Below are 27,745 nucleotides of genomic sequence, written 5' to 3' on the forward strand. Positions count from 1 at the left end.
CTTCTTAATTGATGTTCAGCTACCAAGGTCTCTCTTCCTTAATTATAGTGTTTACCACATGCTGTTCTTGTTTCATTTAAACGATTTGAATTGAAGAATTCTGCTGGGATTAAAGCTACAAGTCATTGTAGTCATTAGCAGAACTCCTTCAGTTCTTCTTGGTGCGCATTTTAATCAGGAAACAAATCAATAGGAGATTTCAACAATATGTTAATCCTGCTTCTTAATTCAAGTGAAGATATGGCTTGAAACTATATGTTTTGCGCTTGTGTTTTAAGGATGCCTGTTAAAGATAAGCTGAATATTGTTTGCTTTATCCTGTCAGCAGTGCAAGTTTATTAAGGGAATTTTTTTTCTTCTTTTGTCTGTATTGAAGTAAACAAAAGTTCACAATCCTGGGTTTGTGCTGTCTTTCTGACATGATTCACCTTTTAACCCTCGGGTTGATTTATTATGATGCAGTTTTCCGTGGGTGTGATTCTGAATTTCTTGTTCATGGCCAGATAAAGACTGAATGTGAGTCATTCTGAGGTACAATTAACAAATACAAAACACAGTAGCTTATACTGAATATTTAAAGGATATGTAAGACATTTAAAGCAGCTTTTTCTGTGTGTGTGTTTTCAGTACTAAAACATGAATTATTGATGCAAAATCTGGTTTGTAATCTTGGCAAAGACATTGCTTGTGAAGACAGTTGCCTTGGAAAGGCCAAGATGTCTCTGATGCGGTCAGTTATCATTAAGGGTTGAGATTTCTTGACACATGTCTCAAAAATCAGATCAGATCCTTCAGGTCAATGTTATTGCTCCATTACTTGCATACTCCACATTGAGAAGTGTCTTAAATATCTCACTACATACTTTCAGATGATGAACTTGAAGTCCTTTAGTCATTGTTCACTTAACTAACCCATGTTTTGAAATCCTTTGAATGCCCTGAAAATGCAGTTTGTTTTCCAGCTTCTCAATGCAATACATAGAACATTCATTGAACAGTCTCGGTACCACAGCACATACCACAGCACGCCAATGACTTTTTAGGGACATTTGAATCAAAATGGAAGCATAGATGTTTGGGATGGTTTGCAATACCAAAGTTTTTTAATGAAATCTGATGAGAGCCCACCATCAGAGTACTGATGAAAGAGATGAGGAGATTCTTTTAATCAGATTTTTCATTCGAAGCTTTTAATTGTAGCCGAATTAATCATAGCTGTTGATGAAGGGAAATGCTTGTGATTAGTTACTTTAACTCGGAGCTTTTCTTTTGTTTTTGGTGTTTTTTGGGGGGGTTGGTTGGTTGGGAGAGGTTTTTTTTCACCTTTGCTAATGGTGGCAATAAGTTGTAACTCTAGCTGTAAATTTTAAACTCTTATTCATTGTCAGACAAGTTTTGGATACACCAACTTGCCTATACTGTACATATGCACTTCCTAGGAGTACGCAATGTGCTTTTAACATAAATCTAAATCAAGTGGCATTCTTTTAGAAGCTATGGCCAATGAGCGGATATGATAATATGAACGTAAACCACAAAAATCAAACTTTCAAATCAATTTGAAACACCTAATAACACTGAAACAATACATTTGTAAGCAATAAATTGGACAAAAAATGCCAAATGTAGCAAAAATGATACAAATTAAAACAGATATATGCAAATTGAAATAGTCTGAAGTTTCAATAAATACTTAAAAAATTACAATTTTCTGGCAGTTATTTTATGATTCAAGTTTTACAGGGCCAAAAAGAAAGTGATCAAATCTAAAAGGGATGTCTTGAACTCATAACATGGATCAGAGTAAATCTGATTAATGTTCCACAACCTGAAACATATCTGTTATGCGACACAGGCATAGACTCTATATAAAATATGATGTACTCACTGGGATGTCTCCTTTTGGTTTGTGAAGCTCCATTTTGAACCTTGACCATAGTATTTTAGGCCATTGCTATTATTTTAGCTATCGGCTAACTCTAGCTAGCTCGATTAACAATCTGCTGACGTGAACCTGAAGGATGAAATTACTGGTGCTACAGCACTGCAGCCAGTCAAGCTTGTGCTTGTCCTTGTATGTGTTTCACAAAAGCACTCCTTTATGGAAAAGTGTATCACAATGTGTATTTTGTGTTTCTGTTTTCTAGCTAACACAGCTAAAGTGGTGATTGATGTCCAGGATGAAAATGACCATGCGCCAGAATTCACTAGACCTCTCTACATTGGAGGAGTTGCAGAAGACTCCAAAACCTTCACCTCAGTCTTGCAAGTACAGGTACAACTACACAAAGATATGCCTATTAACACAAATAGCATAAAACACACAGTTCAAATTGCTAATTACAGTAGAGGCTTAAAACAAGACCCCGATTTATGTACTTTGTAGGCTTGTAGTATGGATTTTACTATATTGTAAGGTACTGCTTACACAGTGCTTGTTTGGAAATAGATTTTTTTTCTTGTTTTAAAATTATTCAAGTATTACAAAAATCATGATTGATAGGTATGTTTTTTCTTTCTCTGTTGATTGAGAAATCTCTCTGTTTCCCTTTGGTATACCTGACTGCTACAAAGATTCATGTAACTGTAAACAACTTGAGCGTATTATTAAAATGCCTTTCAGGACCCTAAATGGGTCACGGAGCCTATCTCTTTCAGCCTCTATCTTAGAAATTGCAATATGTTTTAATGAGCCTGGATGCCACAAGAGACCCAGTCAGGGTCCCTGGCAGAAAAGTATGCGCTTTAATATTTCATTACTGTTTTTAAGATCATTCTTAGATATTCCTCCTTCATTAGATCATTCCAGCAAGAGTGACAGGAACGATGAGAGCATCAGGAGAGCATGTTTCACAAGTTCAGACGATGTGCTTTTCTCACTAATGAACCGAGTGTCTCAATTTGCTATTCCTCTGCTTCAAACACCTGAGGTTTGGGGCTTACATATGGGTTTTGTATGGGTTAGAACTATGTTTGGTTGAAGCTGGATTACAGGAACCAGCTTTTTAAACAATTTAAATAAACTGAGAGAGAAAAACTGGTTGCAGGCTCAATTGCCACAGAGTGAGGCAATATATCTAAAGGTTAAAGGAGGAGAAAGGATTGATGGTTAGATAAGAAGAGCTGACACCCTGCTGAGAGACAAACTGACTGGACTGAAAAAAAGCAGGGAAGACATACATGATCTATGATGGATGAATAGATAACAGCAGGGAGTGACTAGAAAGATGGACAGGGATGCTAGCTGTACACATGGTAGCATCAAAATGAAAAAGGGAGTGAGACAAAAGCTTCAGAGTAACTTTGAGAAATGTGCTTTTCCAATCTTAATTATGAATAATCCTATCTCATCTGTCTGAAGCATGCAAATCGTCTTCTTCAGACAAAATGGGTTTTTTTGTCTGTGTGTTGCTACATGCAGGACGTTTCTGCCTTTAGGGTTTACAATTTGCACATGGAGGAGTTGATGTGTTATTTTGTCCCTCAGAGGATGCCATAATTCAAATATTGATTAGACTACATCAGCAATCAAGCTCAGTCATCTCCATTATTTTTTTCTAAATTCATTAATTTCACTTTTTGCCCGTTAAAAATGTTTTTCCAGATGCACTTCTGCCTCCGTAGTGTGGTGGTTTACATATTTGCTTGGCAAAATAAAATCACTGGTTCACTTCCAGCTGGAGACATAAATCCCCTTTGGGGTTGTGTAAAACTGCTAAATCATACATGCAGAACTATGTGATGTGGTAAACCCAGCTGAATGTAGCTATTTCTACTTTTCCAGCTGTGTAAATCTTTGACATTTAAGCTTCTTTCTCTCTTTTAACTAGTGTGTTGACCAGAAATTGCCTTAAAGCAAAGCCCTGCTTGGTGAGGTTGTGTTGTTATGGGTACTGATAAAATGAAAATATACTAGACAGAAAGTCCAGCTTTAATAATCCATCAGAGTTTCCAGTGCTGGGACTTTTTTTTTCCTCCATCAAGGCAATTACAAGGTAAACAGCAGAGCTACAATCCAATCTTTTTTTTTTCTTTTTTTTTTTTAATGGGAACAGCATCTGTTTGATCAGGATGCCTCGCTAGATGATGCATCGTTGCTTCTGGGTTGAGTACTACCTTGCTCACCAAGTGCTGGCGTCATCTGTGCAAAATGCTTCTGAATAATTCTTAGGTGTGCAGGGCATGAGTATATTAAAATGTTTGCAGCTATTGCTCAATTATTCATTTGTGCCCACATATTTCATGTTTACAGGAAGTTGGGTAAGTGTACAGGTGCAAAGGCAAATAAACTGCGACTTTAGAACGACACAGACCTGCTTGGATTTGGACATATCTCTTCATAGGTGCAGCAGAGAGACCTGCACCCTGTACAGTTTAAAGCAGCTCTTCTCACTAGTGCACATTTTAATGTATTGCTGAAAAGTTACCCTCATCTCTGCAAGGAAGAACCCAGAAAATGAAAAAGATGTATACATTTGTTCTTCCTTCAGTACGCCCCCCTTCCCGATCTCATCTTTCTCCTTATTACCTTTGTTTCTTTTTTGTTGCTTCTTTATTCCCTAGCTATGAAAAAAAACATTTTACTTTGTTTTTATCTACCATATCTTACCTTTGATGTGGCGGGTGTCTATATCTACATTTCTAGCCCTTCTTATAATAACCCTGCATAAAATCAATGTCTGTCTGAGAGTGTGTCTGGATTTTAATGTGAGATTTGCATGTATATTGAACAAGGGAGAGACATGATAGTTAGCCAGAATCATAGATTAAATGATCTGCTCAGATTTCAAAGGATTCTTTTTACCCTTCCTCTGATTCAGAATTATATCACATTAAAAAAAATGAAAGAACTGAAAGCCTTTGAACAGGTTTTAAAATCCAGAAAAGCAAAAATAATATGTGACCTCATGATGAGTAAAAGCTGAGACACACTATCAGTCCTGCGCTACTCAGTGTACATGACAGTGTCTTGTATAGTGTCAAACTCCTGGACTGAAATGATGATGGTAAGGAGGCAAAGAGCAGACCAACAGCATTATAATAATTACAGCGTATGGAATTTGTTTTACAAAAAACCCCAAAAAGACAACAGTGGCTTGATCATAGTGTTTGTGTGCATGATGATGATGACATTTCATAATGACAGTGATTATGGTAATGCTTGGCGGTGTAATTATGATCACAGTAATACCATCTAATGGTCCTTATTTTTCTTATTTTCCAGGCCCTGGACAAAGACACTGGTAACTACAGTTCTATAATATACCGTCTGATCGTCCCCCCTCCAGCTAGTAAAGACACTAAAGACACCAAAGATGGCTTTATCATTGAACCGTACAGCGGCGTTGTGAAGACTGCTATCATGTACCGCAATATGAGGAGGTCGTATTTTAAGTTTGAGGTGGTTGCTACAGACAACTATGGTCAAGGACACAGCAGCAAAGCAGACATAGTGGTATGTATAATTTATGTTTTTTTCACAATGATTACATTTTAATGGCAGGTTTACGATTACTTTTTTTAAGGCGTCCAACCTAAAATGAACTGGGTGACATGATTAGTGCAATGAGATTTTTATTGCTCATAGGATAGTGTGAAGGAAGCTGCACTGAAAGGATAGTTTTCCAAGCTGCTAATGACTTCTTACTGGAACAAGTAAACACAGCAAAACGATGCCTGCAGGGAGAAATCGTCTTTGGTTAACTAAAGCTAATGAGAGAGTAGTTTGAACTCATTTTTCTAAAAAATATGACAAGAGTGAGAGTGCCCATTTCATAAGAAACCCTTATGAAATGTAGTACAAAAACATCACATATTAGTAAAAAAATGTTGCTCATCTGAGTTCCTACTTGTTCGCACAAAGGTCCCACATAAGGCAAAAAAAATAACACATCCCACTTTAATCTCTGCATCTTGTGTCTACTAGTCTGACACCTGCCTTTAACCTAAAAAATTATAGTCTAAGGTTGCTCAGTTAACCACGTCACTTCTAAAGAAGGCTTGATTTGTGAATAATTAATACATGTGACTAATTTACATCCAATATAGTCAAGTTAATTGCTTGCAGGTTCTGTAGTACCCTAGACAAAATAATGGCAAAGTACACTATGCAAATATGAACGTAGTCCAACCACCAACAAGCTATAAAAAAATATGTAATCAAACTGCTAAATTACATGTGCTCCACTGCTCCCTTACACTGCCACATACATCCTTTAGCAGGTAAGTGTAAAAACAAATTCAATTTGTGGCAAACCTTAAGCACATTTTGTGTGCTGTAGAAGGGAAATGTTATTCATTTGACTGCATTTACAAACATGTGGAAGTTCTGTCTGTTAAGATGGACTGAAATCAGAGCACAGGATGTTATTTTTGGTTTATTTTAAGTGCTTCAGCAGGTTTTTATCTCAGTTTTCCTCTCCTGTTGTGTAGGTGTCAGTCGTGAACCAGCTGGACATGCAGGTCGTTGTATCAAATGTCCCTCCTACGTACGTGGAGAAAAACAAAGAGAAGCTTCTGAGGTAACGTTTGATGCTTTTGACAATAGAGCAAAAAGCTTGGGTTTAACCATTTGTACATCCAACTTGATGAATGTAGTTTATCTAAGAAAGAAAAAAATCTGTAGGAAGAGTTTTGGTGTTTGCAGAGGCAAACTTCTAATCCTCTCTGAAGCAGTGGATTTTAATAAACGGTCCTGCACTTAAATATATGAAGGTCAGGTGTTTTCTTTCCTGCTGAAATGTGTGGCATCAACACACCAAGATTGAAAGAGCTCTATTTGAAATAAATAATTTCACTCTAAGAGAAATCATCCCTTATTTTAACCGACTGCCAGCAGGAGCCTCCTGGTAACTATTCCAGCTGTCAAAGGGCATGGCTGCACACCAGAAAGAGATAAATTTGACCTGTGTGTCAGGTGTGCCAGAAAAAGTCTTTGCTGTCCAAAAACCTTATTAAAGCAAAAGTACAGTTTTGCAAAGAACTTTTAGTCCTTTAGAAGAATCTTCTCTGGACGAAAAAAACATTAAACATAGCAGTGTTTGGCCAAAGAAGCAGTAAATTGTTCTAGCACATACCAAAGAAAGCTTTTTACAAAAGGAACTTCATATGTAAAGTATAGTAGTGGTGGAAGCCTTATAGCTTGTGTCCAAGTATAATAATGGGATGGCTTCGTCAAAGTCTACGTATGAATCCCAGAGGGATTGAGAGGGATGGGAATGGACTTCAGACAGGCAGTATATACAGGAACATCAAGTGTGCAAAAGGTTGTTTTTTATTTGCTAAAGAGAGAAATACTAGCTTGGTATGTTAACATACCTTTAGCCCTTTAGCAATATAGCTTGGTAATGGTATCTTGAGCGTCAAAACAGTAAGGGCTAATAGTTCTCTGAAGGTTCTCGGTCATCCAGGTCATCGTAGTCTAAGGACCTGGGAAAGAAAAGCATCTGGACTTTCCTTGAAGACTCTTCACCTCTCATCGAGAAGCTTCTTCAGTTCTAAGAGAAAGCATCTGGGCTCGTGCAATTAGGTAGAGGATCAATAGGGCTTCCATGACTCTCTTGGGGACACTCCCAAAGGGCTTACAACCTGGGACTCTCCACCAGTTGCTCGTAGAACTGAAGAAGCGTCTCGGATGAGAGGTGAAGCGTCTTCAAGGAAACTGAAGTCCAGATGCTTTTCTTTCCAAGCTCCTTAGACAATAAAGGAGCTTGGAAAGAAAAGGGATATACTTTTTGACACCTTTTTCACTTGGTGTTTGGATAATGTGTTTTACTAGATTTGATAAGACAGATCAAAACTAGACTGCTGGTTACCTTAAAATACTTACCTGCAGTGTCATCAAGTAGCAAGGTAACAAAAGTGAAAGACAAATCAAGCTCTGTGCAAGCAACAAGAAGAGAACTCTTGTAAAAGTTTTCAGACTAAGTGTACTTTTCAGCATTGAAATTAAGTTTTAGTCACAAATTGATTTATTTCGAGTTTGCACAGTTTGAAGTCCTTGTATTGATTTAGCGATGGTGTCTCCCCACAGGAGGGACTTAAACTCTAATTGTCGCATGGGGTTTTCAACAGCAGTAGTTAAAGGGCAAAAACACTCTTGTCTTTAAATTTTAGATGTGCTCTTATAATGATTTCCGAAAATGTCCTTGTAAGAATAAGATCTCAAGTGTTTCATTAAATTAGAACACAATCTCTATAACAGTCACATGCAAACCACCACAGTTACAGAGTGCACAATGGCAATTGTTCGTTTTTAATTGACGTTAAGAGCTACTAGTTTTAATACAGTGCTGTGCAAAAGTCTTGAGCTCCCTTTCATTTCTTTGCAATACTAACAAGCTCGAAAGTGAATATTACCACTTTTATTCTTCAAAACAGCCTCAACTCTCTCTGAATTTTTTTTTAGTTTTTGTAAAATCTTTGCATAGTCTTCAGGAATAGTTCTCCAGGCTTCTTGAACAACATTCAGAGCTCTTCTTTGGATGTTGGCTGGTTTTTGTTGTGTTCTCTGCCAAGATGATCCTACACTGCATGAGGTTCAGGCTCATGGGAGGCCAATCCATGACTGATAATGTTCCACTGTGTGTTTTTCTATCCAGGTATGCTTTTGCTACACCAGCAGTCTGCTTGGCATCAGTGGCATGCTGAAAAACAAAACCAATCCCACTCAGATACTTTTCAGATAGCACTGCATGGTGGATCATAATCCCCAGTACATTTCTACATTCATAATCTCATCAGTTCTACCACGTTGTAGATACATTGAGACACTCACCTCTCTCCTGACCTCCATAAATACTGATTGCAATTTCAGTTAAAAGTTCATCAGACCTGTGTCCACTGCTTTTGACTCCACTTCTTTTGTAATTTGTGTAATTTCTCCACTGAAACCATTTCTGATGAGGCTGACACAGGACAGCACACCTGTCCTGTGTCATGTTTGCTGAGTCTTTCCTGTTTTATTGACTGCCACATACAGTTCACCTGCTGTAGATAATTTTTTAGGCATGCCAGTTTTTCTTTTGTCATCCACTTGTCCAGGTTTCTTTCCTTTTTTTCTGTCCTTGAATGATTCATAGGTCAGTTATTGCCTAACAAACAAACAAACAAACAAACGTAAAAGAACAATTTCTCTGAAAGTGGTCAGCCAGAAGAAGTGGGATGAAAACAACAGCCAGTATCCAAAGAAAAACTCTGAAAGCCTGGAGAACTATTGCTCAAGACCACTTTAAAAATTGAAAGAAAATCTGGTTACTTGGAAGCAAAATAGAAAGAAATGAGCGGTAACTAAAAACTTTTTCACAGTACTGAACAGCTTTTGTATTGTTTTCTCTTTTGTTGAGAGCAATTTTAAAGGGTATTTGAAAGCCTCTAACAGCAAACATTAGCTATTTTGTTACCTATGCTATCCGTCATCCCCTTTTTCTGCCTCCTACTCTCTCTACATTCTGTAAAATATCACTTGCTATATTCAAAGTACCTGACCTTATCCCCACATCAGTGGCAGCTGGAAAGTAAAACACTAAATGCATTTTCTTTTGTGTGACGACAGTCAAGCAAAACACAAAATGCGTAAATCACTGCATGATATGATATTTTATATACACAGTCAACAGTGGGCCTTTCTGTGACACGTAGCAAGTACTCTGCACAGCTGGTGCTGGACTGATGCTTTGTTTTGCCTCGCAAATACAGTATAATTTGTTAATGATGTTTTAAAGCACTTGTCATCTTTTCTGTCTGATTCACATGCACATGCACATGCAGACACACATGAGTTAGAGTTCCTGCTGTGAGCAGGTGTTTCTGGGGGGACAGAAATCAATACTGCTCAGCAGGAGTCTGCCTGGCTGACAGGATTTTTTTAAAATGTGCATGTGGTGGTGTGTGTGTATGTATGTGTGATGTGGTGTGTTTGGAGTCTGACGGCTTTGTCTGTCCATATATATGAGAACTTGTTTGGATCTAAGAAACAGTATTTTTCTCTACATTAATGTGTGTATGTGGATGTCATGCTGGGAATACTGAAGGGGTTATAATGCTTTGATGCTGTATATCAAAATCCAATCTTTTCAATCCTCAGCATTTTGGAACGCTATGTCCAGGAACAGATACCAGGAGCAAAGGTTGTCGTGGAAACCATCGGGCCTCACCGCCATGGGGATGGGATGGAGCAGGAAGACTACACCAAGTCAGACCTTATGATTTATGCCATCGACCCACTGACGAATAGAGCTGTATCAAGGCAGGAGCTCTACAAGTAAGAACTTTACCAACAAGCTAGCTTTATATGTAGAAAAGAACAGAAACTAATCTACGTGGCTTTGCAATTAAAACTGGGTTAGGCTACATCCTATAGTTGTGTTGTACATGTACAATAACAATAAAGGGCTATTCTATGCAGTCATGGTAAAAAGTAAGTTTATACATATCAGGACATAATAATTTATTTTTTTGTCCTTAGCAGCTCTTAAAATTCACAGGTGAACCACAACACATGACATATTACACCATGCTATCATTTATTGAACAAAAACTGAGCCAACATCCAGAGACAGTGTGTGAAAAACTAAGAACAACCCAATGGTTGAGTAGCTAGAACCATCTTTAACAGCAATAACTTGAAGTAATTGTTTTCTGTGTGATTTTTCTCAGTCTCTCACATTGTTGCAGGGGTTTTTCTTTATAGAAATGCTTCAGTTCATTGAGATTTTGCAGGCAGTCGTTTATCCTCCTACATTTCAGTTGTGCTGAGGTCTCGACCTTGACTAGGCTATTGCAACCCTTTGTTGCAGACTTGCTGCTGTGTTTGGGATCATTGGTCTGCTTTACCCACTTTAGCTGTCAGTTTTGATGCATGCTCAATCATCCAGGTAATTAAACCCCAAAAAGTTGATTCTGTTCATCTGGACGTAGCGTTTTCAGTGGGAGAAATGTTTCAGCACTCATCCAAGTGACTTCTTCAGTCTCAGCTGACTGCAGGTTTACCAACCTTATAAGCAGTACATTTGCACAATGACTGAACCTAGCACAACTGATGAACAATGTGCTGTGAGGTCAGTTCCTTGATATGCAAATTGTCATGACCATTGATCAGCAACCACTGGTCAAAGACCATCAATCAATGGCCATGAGTACCATTCACAGAGAGCTGGGGAATGTCTGCAATCACAGCATTGTAAGATGGTGACAGATGTACCCTTAGGCGCTAAACCCCCCTAATTTGGGGTTTGAAAGCCACAGAGACGCAGTGTTGAGAGAAAATACATCTAAATGGTTCTGATACTCCTGACACATTTGGGACCACTAAGGGTCTTTTCTTAGGCAGCAGTTGTCACTTGGATGAATGATGAAACATTTCTCCCACTGAAAATGCTACATCCAGATGAACAGAATCAGCTTTTTGGGATTCAACTGTCAGAGTGATGGCCTCACTTTTGACTGTAGAATACTTATAAAAGCATGTACAGTATACAGAGCAGTTCATGGTCGACTCAGTGACTACAAGAGGCCCAAATCCTGTGGCTGAAAAAGAAGCCCACATCATCATACCTGCATCACTGTGCTTGACAGTCAGCATGTGCTTCGGTTTCTACCCAATATGACGCTCTGCATTTTGACCAGATATCTGCACTATGATCTTGTTTGTCCAAAGGCCATTCCTCCAGATGTCTTGTGGTTTCCTCAGATTCAACCTAAACTGTTCAACTATATCCCGTTTTAGAGAGAAGATGCTTTCTTTGACAATCCTTACAAACAGGCCATATCCCTTTAGTCTTTTTCTAATTGCACTGTCTTGTATTTTAACATTTAACTTGCTAACTGAGGCTTGTAAAGTCTGAGATGTAGCTCTTGGGTTTTTCAAAATTTCTGACCTTGGGTTGAATTTGCAGGTAAGATTGGCAACTGCCTTGAATGTTTTTCACTTATAAATAACATTTCTTACTGTAGAATGATGGACAATTTGATGGGCATTCAAATTGTTTTGAAATCACTTTATAACCCTTTTTCAGATTGATGGGCAACAACAATTGCTTTTTTGATGTCAGTAACACTCAGCTGAATGCTTCAGAGCAGCAAACTGCCAAAACCTCTCCTTTTATAGAGGTGCTCACACTGGCTGATGATCTGTTAATCAAGTTGCATTTTATTAACACCAGCTGGCTGCTGCCCTTTAATTCCTGTGGAAGCAGTAAGGGTGTGTTTTGGCCTAGTATTTGTTAAATAATTAATGAATTTGTGTAATATTTCATGTGTTGTTGTTCTCCTGGGTTTTTATTTACCAGATTTTAAGACCTGTTAAGGACCCAAACATTTCTATTATATTCTAATTCATAAAATATTTGAGTTTTAAAGGGTATTGTTTCCTTTTATGTGACTGTATGTTTAAAGAATATAGACTGATCATTTAGTTGATGGTAATTCAAGTCTGAGGGGGAACTCAGGTCTGTCACCTTTTCTTGGCTCTATTTTAGGCTTCAGATAATCTAGCCCATGACATGGGTCTTAAGCCTTTTTAGACAGGATCAGGTGAGTAGCTTAAAGAGCAAGTAAGAGTGGTCTCAGTGGCCTTTTGGGTTGAGAAGAGGGCCTTTTACCCAGGAGTGCCAGGTCTGAATCTGTAGACTGCATCAAAAAGATGATGTGTAGTTTCAAATAACTGGGAAGGCCAAATTGCTCAGCTAGAGGTTTCACAAACCAGTGGATGATGTCCCATTGGCTACAACTGTCTTTTATATAAAGGTGTGGAAGGGTTTTGCTTCAGGTTATATGTGTGTGATGGGAGTTGCAGAGAACAGAGAAGTGAAAACAAGAGAAAGACTGTTAACCTTGAATTTCTTGTTTTTATGCTATTTCTGTTTTGCGTACTTTGAGCCTTTACATGAGATATGCAAAAGATATGCGTGTTCTCAGTTACACTGTCTTTTATCCAAGGTTTCTTGATGGTAAACTTTTGGACATCAATAAAGAGTTTCAGCCCTTTCTCCCTCCTGGTGGCCGGATTTTGGAAATCCGAACTCCTGAAGTGGTTACCAGTGTAAAGAAAGCTGTGCAGACTGTAGGCTACACAGAGGGGGCGCTGTTGGCTCTGGCTGTCATTATCATTATCTGTTGTGTACCCGCCATACTGATTGTCATAATCACCTACAAACAGTAAGTACGATTTATATATTCTACAGATGCTTTATGTGATGAGATTGTGTTTAAAGAATAAGGCTGATAATACTCTGCATATTTCCTATTGTCAACAAATGAATGACAGACCAAAATTTACCAAAAGCAAACTAGTCCCGCAAATAGTTAAATAAGTAGCCAAAGCTATTAAAATAGAGCTCATTACTTCCCTTTGTGGCTCAAAAAACATTGAAAATCTGTAATATGGGCATGCTGCACTAAGTGACCGTGTTCCTTCATTATAATCAACCTGAGCACTGTTGTTCATTTTGAGTCAATGTGCCCCTGGCATATTGAGCCACAGCTAAAAGTGCTCCAAACCAGATGCATCATTAATTTAATGCTTGAATAACATTTGATATAAACAAAAACATCCGTCCACTTTAGAAAATAACTGAGTGGTTTTTTTTTAAATACATTCAGAGTATTTTTTTTATTTATTAGCTGTTTTACAGCTAAAAAAGCTGTTTGGGCAGGAAGGTCGTATGAAGAACCACCTTATCCATGTTTTTATTGTTAGTTTTGGTTTTTTGGTTTTTTTTTTTTTTTTGGGGGGGGGGGGGGGGGGGTTTCACTTGATTGGGATTCAGTTTTAGTTCCTTGGTGAAAATGTGTATTAGTCAAGTTTGAATCATTTGATTAAAATGTTTACACAATAGGAATCTGTTAAGTCAGCTGTAGAGTGTTGTGAGTGTTGTCTTGAACCACCCCTCATTTCTTTACTTTTTGCTTCCAAGCAGCCAGACTTTCTAGTTATTGTTAAAGTGGTCTTGGGAAATAGTTCTCTTGGCTTTCTGAAGTTTTTCCTTGGCTTTTTAACTCATTTGCAGTTCAGTTTCTGTACATTTTTAGAAAATTAATTATAGAACAAAGAAGACCTAAAGAAGATTAACAATATCTAAAAAGCCAAGTCTTTGTGAAATATAAAAATCCCCAAAAGTCCAGACACAGGACCTGATAGATCAGTTGGTCCATCATCACCCGAAATCCATCAGAAATTATCTCACGGAAGGGAAACAGTGAGAAAAAATCCATAAGAACTGGACTGAAACTCAATATTAACAGGTCTTATAGAGGGATAAATCCAAATTTGAAGTTTTTCTTTTGTTACCAGTGTCTACAGTCTAAAGAGGGACTGTAAAACACAGCTGAGGCTCTATCATGGTCTGTATTTCAGTAAGTGGTTGTGACGTTGGACCCGTTACACATGTACAGAACACGGACGTGATGACAGCACTTCTTTATTTACTCGTTTGGTTTTACTGTGATTTTGTTTACTGGGACACAGACACTCCCGCTCCGCTGTCACGTCCGCTCTCCTCTCTCTCCAACTGTCACTGTGAACATATAAAGAGTCACAATCACGTTCACATCCCAGCACACCTGTTCACCTCGCCCCTGCGCCGCCCCGGGAGCTCACTGCGTCACCCCTCTGCTGCAGCCGGCCAGAAACCACACCCACGCCACAGTGGTATTGAAGAGCTTGTCAAAACTGATTGGCATGAGCTGTATTTTGGATGACCATGATCTCAAAACCACTATTAGTGCAGTAAAAGCATACCAGATACCATACCAGAGCCCAGATCTCAACATTACTGAAGCAGTGTGGGGTCATCTTGACAGAACAGCTTCAAGAAGCCTGGAGAAATATTCCTGAAGACTACTTAAAGAAATGACAAGAAAGCTGGATGAGAGAGTTCAGACTGTGCTGAAGAATAAAAGTGGTCTTATCCAATAGTCACTAACAAGCTTATTAGAATTGTAAAGAAATGAGAGGTAACTCTATTTAAACTAATGGCTCAATTAAAAACACTTAAGAGAATTCAAGCTGCGTTGAAGAATACCAGATATTGATTTTTAAGCTTGTTAGAGTTGTACAAACCCTGCCTTTGTCTTATATACTGTATATATAGATATTCATATATAGGCACATGTTAAAATACATAAATTACTGCATCGATTTCCCTTTTTTTTTTAGCAAAATATCAACAAATGAGGAGTGGTTCAAAGTCTTTTGAAGCTCTTTGTAATGCATGTCTGATGCTGACATTTTCACTTCAAGCACAATTATGTCAGTGGCTGGAAAACGTGTGCATGAAGTTAAATCATCAGCATAAATTTGGCTCAACAGATTTATAATGCATGCATTTAGGTGCTCAAAACTAATCAGTATGAACGGAGGATTTGACTTCTAGTGTAGCAAAGATAACAAGCCATATAGAAGACTTATCAATTTCTTTCAAGAGCATGTAGGCAGTCAAACAGAACTGACAGTCGCTCTTTTTCCACTGTTTATCATCACCTGGGCCAGTCAGTTCCCCAGACTATTCAGCATGGCAGACTGCCCCCAGAGTGCCAATTCTAATAGTTTGTTTAGCTAACCACAGTGAAAGGCTATTAATTTTATCCATCTCCCAAACACGCGTGAACCATTTCACACATACACACACATCTGAATTAAATCAGTGCATTTTGGAAAGAGCCTTTTATCCTGCTGAGAAACAGAGACAAATAACAGACAACAAGAGGGAATATGAAGACAGAAAAAACATAAAAGCAATCATCAGCATGATAATCACTAGTATCTTTTGCTAAATTACTTTAATGAAGACCAATTGTCCAACTTCGCTTGTAAATTGCAGTAAGTAAACTTGGCTAACAAGAAGAACTGTGATTAATGGCTCAAATAATAACTAATCTTTCTCTCTCTCATCTGCCGCATCTGTCGCCACCAGATTCAAAGAGTGAGTACCGCTTTTATTTTCCCAAGATAAAATATTAATGTCATGGCTGTCTTAAACACCTTTCACTTTGATTAATCTGTTGACTTTCATTGTACAATAAGATGGATGAGATCAGAAAGAGCTATGAAACGGAGAGGACAGCAGACTATCAAACAAATGAATCCTGAAGAACATGGAGCATAAATGTCCAGAGCAGATGCTTTTATTAGAGTGTGTGTGTTTTCATTTGTGCGTCAAGTAGTAGTGCATATCAGGATTATGTAGAGTTCAGTAGCACTCCTACATTTTTATTTGAAGTGAGGATATAAAACTTTAAACAGTCATTTCAATTTATTGTTGCAGCGTCTGATGTTAGCAAACATTTACTGCATTATGATGTGTGATTCGTATTACTCAGTCAGTGTACTTACTTTGAGTTCTCACTACTCGCGTCTGCATTCCCCCGTGTTTTATGATGCCATGCATTAAAACTTGAGTAGTTTGGGACTTTAACATGCTGCACCTCAACAAGAAATAGAGGTTTGTCGTTACTGGGTGGAGAAACAAAACTACCCTGCCACAAAAAGCACTTGCAGACATTTTCACTGTGGCATTGTTGCAGTAACCTTATTTCCATCCAGAGTTTGCAATAAGAAGCTATTTACTGCATTAATTAGGATTAAATATTATATTGCAAGCCAACACTTATTAATCACTGTGGTAATTATCCAACAGAAGGCTCTTACCTATTTGCTTATTTATCCAGGTGGTGATTTTTTATTGTTTTTTAGCCTGGCAGTGCATTATAAGAGTGCTACAGTATCTGCAAGACTGAATCTGAAAATACTACAATAGCAGCATGCTCCGATACAGTGTTACACAACTGTCTTTTGCATTTGTGGGTTTTTTTTTAGCATTTTGTTATGCTGATATTTCCTAATTGCAGCCAAGGCTTATATATTCTTAGACAGATCGCTGCAGGGAAATCTTAAGGGATCACCAGTGTCATGACAGTGCATCCTCATGGAAAATGTAAATATGAGGCCAGAAATGTCAGCCTCACTGTGGTAGTAATGAAAAGGTCATAGGTTACCACATTCAGACATCTTAATCCCCATGGACTAATGAATCTCTGTGGAAAATGTGACAGAAATCATTTCCTCAGTTGGGATTGTTTAGTCAGAACTAAAGTGCAGAACAGACTGATGTTTCCTCTACAGCGGACACTGGATAGTGAAATTATTTTTTTGTTAATAACTCTGCATTTCCTCTCTGCTCTGTCCAGGCGTCAAGCAGAGTGTGCCAAAACAGCCCGCATCCAGATGGCACTGCCAACAGGCAAACCTGGGGGAGGCACTGCCAACAACCTGTATGAAGAGCTGGGTGACAACGCCATGTAAGTGATGTGTGAAAGTGGCATTTAAACCGATGAGCCAAAGCACAGTCGTTAGCTCACATTTTGACGGCTGTTAAACTTCAGACTTTGGCAGTGTGGGCGCTTTGGGAGCTTTGTGGTGCAGTCAGACCATTTTAACACATTTTCAATATTGCTGTGAACCATGCTCCTGCAGTTCAACATGCACTCTTGATTCCCAACAGAATAAAAGTTGCAATTTAAATATTATCCCAGTTTGGTTCTGTTAAACTACTAAGGCTTCATGGTGGGAGAGTATACACAAAACCTTGCACATTCTGTATAAATATACCACATATCAAACAGTGTTGACAGGAAAGCGATCGCCACCTGGACATGCTTGTATAACAAATCAAAATGCAGTGAACCTTGCACCCATTATTGGGAAAGTTGACTGTGTTGGTTCTTGATCCTTAATCAGCACATATCATCATGACTGACAGACTTGTTGAACAACCATATTTAAAAACTTGGCAGCAAAGATTTGCAATCAGACTAATTGGAGAAAGCCTTGAGCCAGTCTTATGTCCAGCTAATAAATGCTAAGAAGGCTGTACTGACACAAAAAGCAGTCTGCATCAGATTGTTGGGAAGCTTGCTGCTCTAACTACAAGTCTGGTTACTGGGTGTTTTTTAGTACTAAGCAAAACATACAAAAATGTAGTAAATGTTGTAGTTTGAATAAAGCATGGTGAGATTTCTTTTAGCATTTTCACTGGAATAGAACTCACTGATTTATCATCACACTTGAGTTGCTTTGTTGAACTTTCCCAAATCACTCCTAAGCCGAGAGACTTTTCAAGGATTTATATGCCGAGTTAAAATATCTTTGGGCTTTTGTGAAAGTAGTCTTTTTTTAATCGGTGGGGAGGCAGGGGACATGGCCTTTGCTTTATTTCACATTTTCCACTGGCCAGAGAAACTGACCCAAGCAGATAACACAGTCTTAGATTAATCAAGCAGACCTTGCAACCCCGCATCAAACTAACACCAAACAAAGGTCTGAGTTTTGAATGTGTTAACAGTCAGAGATAAACTCTGAAAATCACTATGTGCTCTTTCTTACATATTGTAATGCATACTAATGTCCTCTCTTTAAAAAAAAACTGAATGTCAGCCAATCTGGCCTTACAGCAGCAGTCACTTCAGGGGCAACTGATTCTATTCACATGAAAAACTATACAAACCTAAAACTTCAAATTCGGTTTAGTAACAACTGCAAAACATTAAGGTCAAAGTAAAAAATGTTAAAGAAATAAGCTGAGGTGTCCTTGTGCTTCCATCAGATGTTGACAACTTTACTGTCACATAACACAAAATTATCAGCATTTAAAAAAAAATAAGATAATGAGTCAGTGACACTGAACCTGTTCTAAAATCTAATGCAACACAAATAACGCCCAACAGATCCCGCACCTGTTTTAGTCATGATGGTCGTAGGCGGCCTTCTCACTGAATGTCCCATGATGGGTAACCTTTGAAAAATGGCACCACTCCGGACCCAGAACAGGAGGGAAGCGGTTAATGACACATTTTTAGAAATGTCAAACCACACTTTTTGGATGGTCCATTTGGTAACACCGTCACCTCACAGCAAGAATTTTGCTGGTTGAAACTCCATCTGGGGCTTTGTGTTTGGAGTTTGGATGGTCCCTGTGCCTGCGTGGACTTCCACTGGGTGCTCTTTTCCACCCACAGTCCAAAGACATGCATTTTTAGGTTAACTGGTGCAGCAAAATGGCTAATGAATGCGAAGTTGATTTTTTTTAAATATATGGGATAAAGCACCTTGTGAATGTTTGATTAAAAATGTGTCTTGCGGTCTAAAGTGCTAAATGCAAGTAGTGTATATTAGGTCAGTCAAATTTAAAAACAATCGTTTTCCTCACTCGCCTTCATGCCGGATTGTTTTTGATTGCATTTGCTTTGCAACCAATTTATTTGTTTAATCATGTGGTCATGGACCGTTGACAGTAAACTGAAGCAATACAAATAGGCTTTTAGGTAATTATTGTGAAATTACTTTAAGTTTTTATTAATTTTGTCCTCTATCTCGACTCACTAGATGGGCAATAAAACTAAAAGGTTTTATTGCTCATTTACTCCGTGTGGCCTTAAAAGGTCCCTTATTTCTGTCGGTTTTATACCAGACTGTGCTTAATTTATTCCCAGTTGTTACTAGTTTGATACATTTGACTTGGTTAAACAAGTTTCTAATAAGAGCTGTACGTACAGACACCATATTAACTTTTATCTAAAAGTTTTCTGACTTGCTCATGCACACATACACTGAAGGCACACAGATAGTTCATTTACAATTCCTTACTGGAGCGTTAAGGAGAAGTTGAGAGGAATTCTTATCAGCATTACATGCATCACTGGTTTCCTGCCTGTCCTTGATATGCCTCCCCACTCCCATTAACATGAGAGCAATTCATATGCAAGATAGCAGAAACTATCTGCTAATGACAGCAAGGGATTTCCAACTGTATGTGTGTTTGTCATTGTGTGCGTGTGTGTGTGGATGTGAGATGATTAAAGCCCAAGCGATTCCCTGAAAAACGTGTGCTGAAATGAACTTGGATATGAGATAATTGAAATAAATGTGTCCCTTAATTTATAAAGACTGCCCCGGGCGATAATTATTTCTATTGATAAACTGCAGCTCGTGTTTAACTCAAGTGGGATCTTCCTGTATTTGTGCGTGTATGTGTGTTTACTAGGATTTCTTCCCTAATACTTCCACATCTATACTACTGTATCTGCATCTCTGCCTTCTTGCAGGCACTGAATCTCTAAAAACCATAAAACCCGGCAAAGTGCAAAAGTTTGCACATTTATAATTAAAGCCCATTATCAAACTGCTCAGTAGACTGATTTTCAAGGCTTTTTTAAATGTAATTATCTTTGGCTGTTCTCTTGACAGACTTAGTTTTTAATGTCTGTTTTCAATTACCTGTGAAAAATTAGGTGTTCTTAACTTATTATTAGCAGCACATTAAATGAAGCATGTTTTTTAAATGTTAAATTAATAGTCACATTATTAAGTGATACAGCATATTTCATCTCTTGGGCTGGCTACATAACCAGATCTGTAGAATAAGTCCAGATTTGTTCAAATATGTATATTTGCATAATGTCCCCTTGTATCCATGGCGATACAGGACTTTTTTCTTTTCTTTTCTTTAATGGTGCTTGGCCATTAGGTAGCAGAGAAGAGCTTAATTTCAGCCAAGAAATTAAATTACAGAATAATACCCTATGATTTTATGTACATAGCAATAACTAAAGAAATTAGCAGTAAATTATTTACATTTTTTTAATCAAAACATCAAAATAAAAGTTTTTAATGAAATGCTTCAGTACATCTTAGACGAGCACTAAAATGTGTTTAAGGTGTTTTTTTGCAGCCCCCATTCCTGAAGCAGCTGTCAAATCTTAGTATATAGTAAATACCTTAATGTATAATAGTAAAGTATTTATTAAAGGTAAATGAATGCCATAAAAACAAGGAAGACTGCATTAACACTCAACAGCAGCACAACCAGGGCAGAAAAGTTATATAATAAATGGATATATTAAAAAAACAAAAAGAAAAAACAGCATCCCAGTGTTCCCCTACTTGTCTCTGATCTGCTACCATGTTTTATAGACACTGACCAAATTATTCCTTCATAAAGCCTCTGTCACACAGGCCTATAAACCAGTGACCACCTGGAAACCTCCAGGCACCGGGGGAAAAAGTGTATTCCCTGTCCAGTAGCTGAGTGGTTGCACGCCACGCTGTTTGCTGAAACTAACAAGCCTTCCAAGAAAATGTTCCGCCTTTTAAAGCGTGCTGGTTCCAGCCATAGGAAGTATAGAAGATAGACTATGCTACAATGACATCACTGCATGATCATTGGCTGCTGCCTTGTCAATCTCAAGTCAGTAGCCAGTGAGCATTAGATAGATTGGATGGTTAGGCTTTCTTTTTGGCACTTAGAATGGTATTAATTAGGCAAAGATTGATTAACAATGATGTATTAAGTTCTGAAGATCTCTTATCTTGATCTTGGTCTCATTTATTTAAAAAAAGGTGGTGGTGGTGGTGGTGGGGGGGGGGGGGGGTAATAATCCAGTCTTTTAGTTCTGTTGTAGATTATTCTAAATGAAGTTTCTCTAAAACTGCCTGGAGCTCTTATCTTTCACAACTCTGACCATTTTATGTTTTTTTTTTATTAATTTTATCTAATTATCTAATCTTCTTCACATCTTATCATCTTCTTCATTTACTCTCTTCCACCCAACCTCATCCACCGCTGACAGACAAAAGTGAGTAGGATGTTGAAAGCTGTGTCTGTAACGAGGAGTGTAACTCTGTGAATGTGTGACATTTTTGTTCTAATTTTGTCCTGGATAGTAAGTAGTTATTCTTTTTTTTATATTCATGGTAGGTTGGTAGATCTCACAGCAAATGCGTTAACCGTTAGATTTTCTTTTAAAGCTGTATGGTTATGGGACACCAAGAGTCTGCAGAGTTTCGTCGCTGTCACAAACTAACACTACTGAATTCACTGATTAACATACTTTTGTTAGAGAGAAGAGAACGTAACCAGTCCTTTGCTGTAAGAAAATCTGCATACTCTCAACGCCTCATGACACAGTAATCTATCCCCCCGTCAGATGTGGCATCGTTCATAGCAGTGCTGCAGAAACGTCTTTGTGGTGTGCTTAAAATCTAGTTTCCTTTGTTATTCAAATCTATTTTTTGTGCTCCATCTTTTGGCCCCCTGGTAAAAAAAAAAAAACAGCACCGAAATAAAAACATCTTACCTCTTAAGATCCCTCCGCCTTTGCTTCCCGATCTTTTCTACATTTATCTGTTATTGTGAGGTGTGTTGTCATTACACGTGTCCAACCTCAGGTCTAGCAGACCGTCCTCTTTTATCTGCCTTTCTACCCTTCCTCTTGATTCTGTTGTTGTCTCTTCTCATTGCAAAACATTTCATTTTATTTTTATCAGTGTAATTGTTTTATTGGTGCTTTCATTTAAATTTCATTCAGCTACAATCCTTCTTCCATTTCATTTAGCTTTGATTTATATAGCTACATTTTTCCTATTCATTATTACCCTTGTCCCTCATATTTTATCTGTAATTCTTTTATTTCTTCTTTCATTCCATTTTCTGTCTCATTTTTTCCCCCTCTATCCATGTACCAGCCGTTCAAACCACAGTGGTGCTGGCGGGAGTGGTGGCAGTTTGGATGAAAGTGACCGCCAACGTCTGATCTCAGACTTTGCCACTAGAGCGATTGCGGTCCATCGCCAGTGCGTTGCTAATGGAGGAGTGCTCCACAATTTCCCCAAATCTGAATCCAACATCACCTTTCTTTCTGATGAAAACCCCCTGACTATTAAAAATCCCATCTACCATGAGGATGGGACTTTGAGTAGTCCAGAGACTCTTGGAAGAAGCCAAAGAAGAAAGGATCTTCTTGGGAATTTCTCCCCTTCCAGGAAAGGCCTTCGAGAGGCCTGGCTGAGGCTCAGCTCTCCCGTGTGTGATGTGGGGTTTGGTGGTTACAGCGGCAGTGACAGTGGATGGGGATCAGGTGGTGGACACAGCTGGACCCTCCCATCAAGACTGCATCGAAGAGAGATGTATGACGCTTTGAGGCGCCAAGTAGTTATGGATCCCGTTCAATGGGAGCTAGAGCTCCTAAAGGCCAAATTCAAAGAAAGTAAAGATGCTGGCCTGGATTCAGGCTTTGATCGTGGGCTGGATTCAGACGTAATGGGAAGTCCAAGTCTGGAACCCAAACTGACAGTGAAAGAACAAGCCAGACAGTTTGAGCAACAGGCACTTCAGGAAATGAGACAAAGGCAAAACAGAGACTCCCGAGGATCTCTGTCACCTGATATTTTACTTTCTGTTTTGCCAGAAACTCCTCAGCATTACAAGCATGCCCCCACCCAGAGTGTCCAGAATCCTCAGAATACAGAGGGACCCCCAAGTATCATCGTCACTCAGAGTGACGGAGGGACCCCTCCGCCAAGTCATAAGCCAACTCCTCCAGTGCTGCGGCGCTTTGGGGCAAATTTAACAGGAAATCAGGGTTCAGAAGACAGACTTCAGGTCCACTTAGAGTTTATTCCCGATCCTCCTTCAACACCTCCACCGCCACCACCGCACCCTCAAACCTCTGCTCCTCCTCCTCCACCTCCTCCTCCCCCCTCATCTCCTCCTCCATGTCATCCTCCTTCCCAACCTCCTGGCTCTCCAGCTTCATCCATAAAGTGTAACCATATAGAAAAACAGGCTCCTCCACCCCCTACACCGCCACCGCCTCCGCCTCTCCCTCCCCCAGTGTCACCCTCAGTCCACCATCCATCCATGTTTGTCCTCCCGTCACTCTCAGAGGTGCCTGCTCTGCGGCCTGTGTCCCTCCGACCACCACCGCCGCCCCTACCGGTGGAACCCGAACCTCCCCGAAAAGAGCTGAAGGGAATCTTAAAGAACATCCAAAACATAGCAGATATTGAGAAGTCTGTGGCCAACATGTTTAGCCAGATAGATCAGAAGCAGATTCCGCTAAAAAAGGTAAGGAAGAGCCGGGCCTCCATGGATTCCCTGGATTCTCTCGATTCCTTGGATGTGCTACCAGCTGGAGGGGGAGAAGGGGGAGACAGTGGTAAAGAAGGAGGAGGAGGAGAAGATCCTCCACCTCCACAGATTCAGCCCAACCCTAACATGAACTCCATCGTTGAAGAGCTTGAGAAGCGATTCCCCTCTCAGTCAACAATGCTCTAGCCTTTCCTTTTCTGGAATTTCTTCACACTGCTGCAGAGTTGACCATAAAGCTGTCAGGGAACGGATGTTCAACTTCAACACCATCAGAAAAAGAACTTTGCCGCATATACTGTAAACTCTACGGGCAAAAGAAAAATCATTTTTCTCTCAGCTGAAAGTTCTTGCTATGAACAAAAAAGAAGGTTAAAATTCTCGCTGATGGGCGTTATTGAAACAAAACTTGTGAAGTATATTTTTCAGGTAAAGCCAATTACATAAATGTCAACAAAAGTTATGCTCGGTCAGCAGGAGTCTGTGTTTTTCACACACTGATATTTAACGAGATACATAGTTGTTGACAGACACTTGCTGTAATGAGAAACTGATTACAAGCTGGACTCGGCTTCAACGCTCCCTCTGAACTTTGAAACAAGTTGATTACAGACGTATCAGATGTGAAAAAGAAAATCAGACAAGGAAGAACATTGTTAACTCCGACAACCTTGATTGATATTTGCCGGACGGGGATTCTTTGTCTTCAAATGGGTAATTTTGTTGCAGTATTTATGCTCTTACAGAGCAACAAGCAGTGATGCTTATTGATTGATGCAATTACTGCCAAATTGAGTTTTTCCATTTGATTTATTCTTTGTTACACAGTTACAAAGTGCTGTCATCTTTACTGTGACATTTTTTGTTCCCCTGTACAATTACATTTTCTGTCTTGCCCTATCAGTAGGCTGCTGTCTGCAACCATATTTCCATCTTTTCTATTAATTCGAGCGGTGCACTGTTTATCCTTTTCTGTCAAGTCTCCTAAAAATGTTGTTTCATATGCACAGCCCAGCCACAATATTAAAACCATCTTCCTGTCTCCTTGTTAAGTCTGAAGTACCTTCCCAGTTCTAGGCTCCATCAAAAGAAAATCCCTAAAGCAAACAAACAGGGACTATTTAGGATTTAAAATAGTCCAAAGTCTTCCAGCTCTAATAAGGTGATCAGAAAAATGTCCTTAATGAAGTGTAGCGTCCAGCCATCCATTAAAAAGAGGATTTACAGCAGGATTAGAAGATGATATTACAGAAGCTACTAATATGACATATAAAGAAGAGACACCATGTCAGGAGAGAAATGTTTCAAAAAGAAAAAAGTGCAAATAAATAAAAAAAACACTACTATAACTTTTCACAAAAAGTAAAAAAAAAAAAAAGCTGAAAAAACGAAAGGTTTTGGGGGATGAGTGAAGTTAGCTTCACTAACCTCTAATGATCTGCCGCCCCATAGGTAGCTACAGAGGTATTGTTAGACTAAAATAAATACCCAGATCTATCTCTTGTTTCCTCAGACTGTCCCCGAGCATTTTTTTCAGTGCAGGAGAGCTCATTCTCCTGCTGAGAGAGGCTGCTACCATCAGGGTGCATGGGGGTGGGGAGATGCTGTTTGTCTCTAACAATGTTTACCTGGGTGGTATGTGTCAAAGTAGCATCTGTGCCACGACCCAAAGTTTCACTGACGGACGTTTTATTATAATGAGACTGTATACTTTATATTTTACCTGTTCATGGTTTTAACGTAGGTGGCCTAATGGGTCTGTTTTTGATGGTAAGGCGATGTAAATTCAAACTGTTCTTGCAAAACAGGACGGGATGTAAAATAGGCTGCCGGCTTGCTAAGGGGCAGTGGTTTCGAGGGTTTGGACTGTGTTTGCAATTATCTTGTTTGCTTCAAGTAAATTGACAGCGATGTCGACTCTGGTAATTCTGTGAATAAACTTCCTGTATCATCTGCTCCTATAATGTAAGGAGACTGTCTGTATTGTCATGTTGTGTGTCAAGTTGGCTCCACAGTGTAGTGCAGGGGTGTCAAACATTAAGCCCAGGGGGCCAGAATTGGCCCGGCAAAGACTCTAATCCAGCCAACTGGACAGCTTTAGAAGATGTGACTGAGGGCCCACATTTTGGATTTTAAATAGGATTTTCATATGTTTTACAACTTTTTCTAACGATAATGGTCATTCATGCAACACCAAAGTAATCAACTAATCGCTAAACAATTAAAATACAGTTATGTACTATGAAGAAATTTTCACAGTAAATAAAGTAAAATAAAATAGGAGATTTTGACAAAAAATAATAAAAAATGTCTGTTTTATAATTACAGGCCAGTCAGTGATCTAAAAGAACTTTTTCTGTGATTTTACACATTTTCCTACAACTTCAACCAGATTAGTCTGCTGACAGATTTTTTTCATTTTTACTACTGCAATATTTCTCCAAAAATTGAGATTTACTGTTGACATGATACATATTTTTCTTACATTAAAACAGACAGAAGGGCAGGTTTCTGGTGTGGTAAAGTAGGCGTTATGTGGTCCATGATCTGAAATGATTTAGACCCCACTGGTGTAGTGGATTTTGCAAAAATCCCTGGTTGATCAGGTAGGGCATCTGGTGTTACAGAAATCTGCCAAATCAGACATGTGGAGCTGCCTGCTGTGGTAACCCTTGTGTCAGACGTTCCCTAACCTAACAAATTACTGCCAGAGCCAAAACAGCTGTTAAAAAACCTCAATGGCAATAGTAAGTTCCTAAAAATACTATTATACTTGCTGTTGCAAATTACCTGTTCTTGATCGTGGTTTTTAGGAGACAGGGTTGGTCTTTTTACACTGTTTCAACTTAAGGAATTCAAATCGTGGCCACATTCTTATCTCTTTTGTGTGTTTTTCTCATTTAGCTGATAGTTTGTGTTTAAACAGGAAAAAAACACTCATTTGTCTTCAGTTCCTCAGGTTGATTCCCAGCTTTCTTTGTCATTCCACATCTCTCGTTAATTCCTTAAGTCGATTCATGTCATTAGGTAATTGCGTCTTTTCTGTTACCTCTGGACCCATGTTGTCTGCTCATCCATAGTGGCCCCAGCCTCTTTTAATGTCCTATAAGGTCATGAGCCTTGTTTTCTTTTTCAAGGACACAGTTGTGATTTATGCAGATGGGTGAACAGCCAAACTAAAAAATAAATCTAAAACATTCATGCGGTTTGATGTTTTTGTTAACAATATCTGCTACATTTTTCACAAAGATTTTCTAGAGGGTTTCTCGAGGGCGGATTTCTCTGGGTACTTAATGTGTGAATAAATTGAAAAATACAAAAAAGGCCGAAAAAATTAGATTTTTTTTTTTCAATAAAATATGTGGTGCTACCAAAGGCTCCAAGACATTTTTGTTTTATGAAAATCTGAAATTACTTTTACATGACTTGAGAACACAGGATATATTCAATGGCAGGCATAAATAAAGCTATTCAGCGCATTAATACTTGAACAGCAATCTCTTAAAAACTGTCCTCAGATGAACTTGTTCTAGATAGTTTTCACTCTACTGCTTTACATTAGTTTAACTGGAACAGAAACAAAGTTAGAAACCCCACATGTGTATGTGTTTCCTGCATGATTTCCCTTAAAAAATGCCTCTGGGAGGAGCGAGAAGTGCCATGGGCATGTGCAAAATGGAATATATACTGACTGACAATGAAAGCATAGTTGCAAGTTGTCTTCGTCTTGGTGGAAATGTGCCAGAAAACTATGCCGAAGTATTCACATGTGCAGTGCTTGAAGTCTTGAAGCATATTAAAAAGAAACCACAATAATTCACTTGCTT

The 27,745-nt window shown here is 38.8% G+C and overlaps 1 protein-coding gene across 1 annotated transcript in view; it reads left to right on the forward strand.

The window, feature by feature from the left end:
* The window catches only part of LOC308390715 (protocadherin-15-like), a 240,722-nt gene that overhangs the window by 186,795 nt on the left and 26,182 nt on the right, over positions 1-27,745 (forward strand). The window contains exons 29-34 of the mRNA XM_080872975.1: positions 2,148-2,275; positions 5,225-5,455; positions 6,433-6,521; positions 10,085-10,261; positions 12,937-13,155; positions 17,185-17,295. Of these exons, the coding sequence (XP_080729101.1) occupies positions 2,148-2,275; positions 5,225-5,455; positions 6,433-6,521; positions 10,085-10,261; positions 12,937-13,155; positions 17,185-17,295 (955 nt within the window). The remainder of the gene's footprint in view (positions 1-2,147; positions 2,276-5,224; positions 5,456-6,432; positions 6,522-10,084; positions 10,262-12,936; positions 13,156-17,184; positions 17,296-27,745) is intronic.

Source organism: Rhamphochromis sp. 'chilingali', assembly GCF_963969265.1.
Source record: "Rhamphochromis sp. 'chilingali' genome assembly, chromosome: 22".
Lineage (NCBI taxonomy): Eukaryota > Metazoa > Chordata > Actinopteri > Cichliformes > Cichlidae > Rhamphochromis > Rhamphochromis sp. 'chilingali'.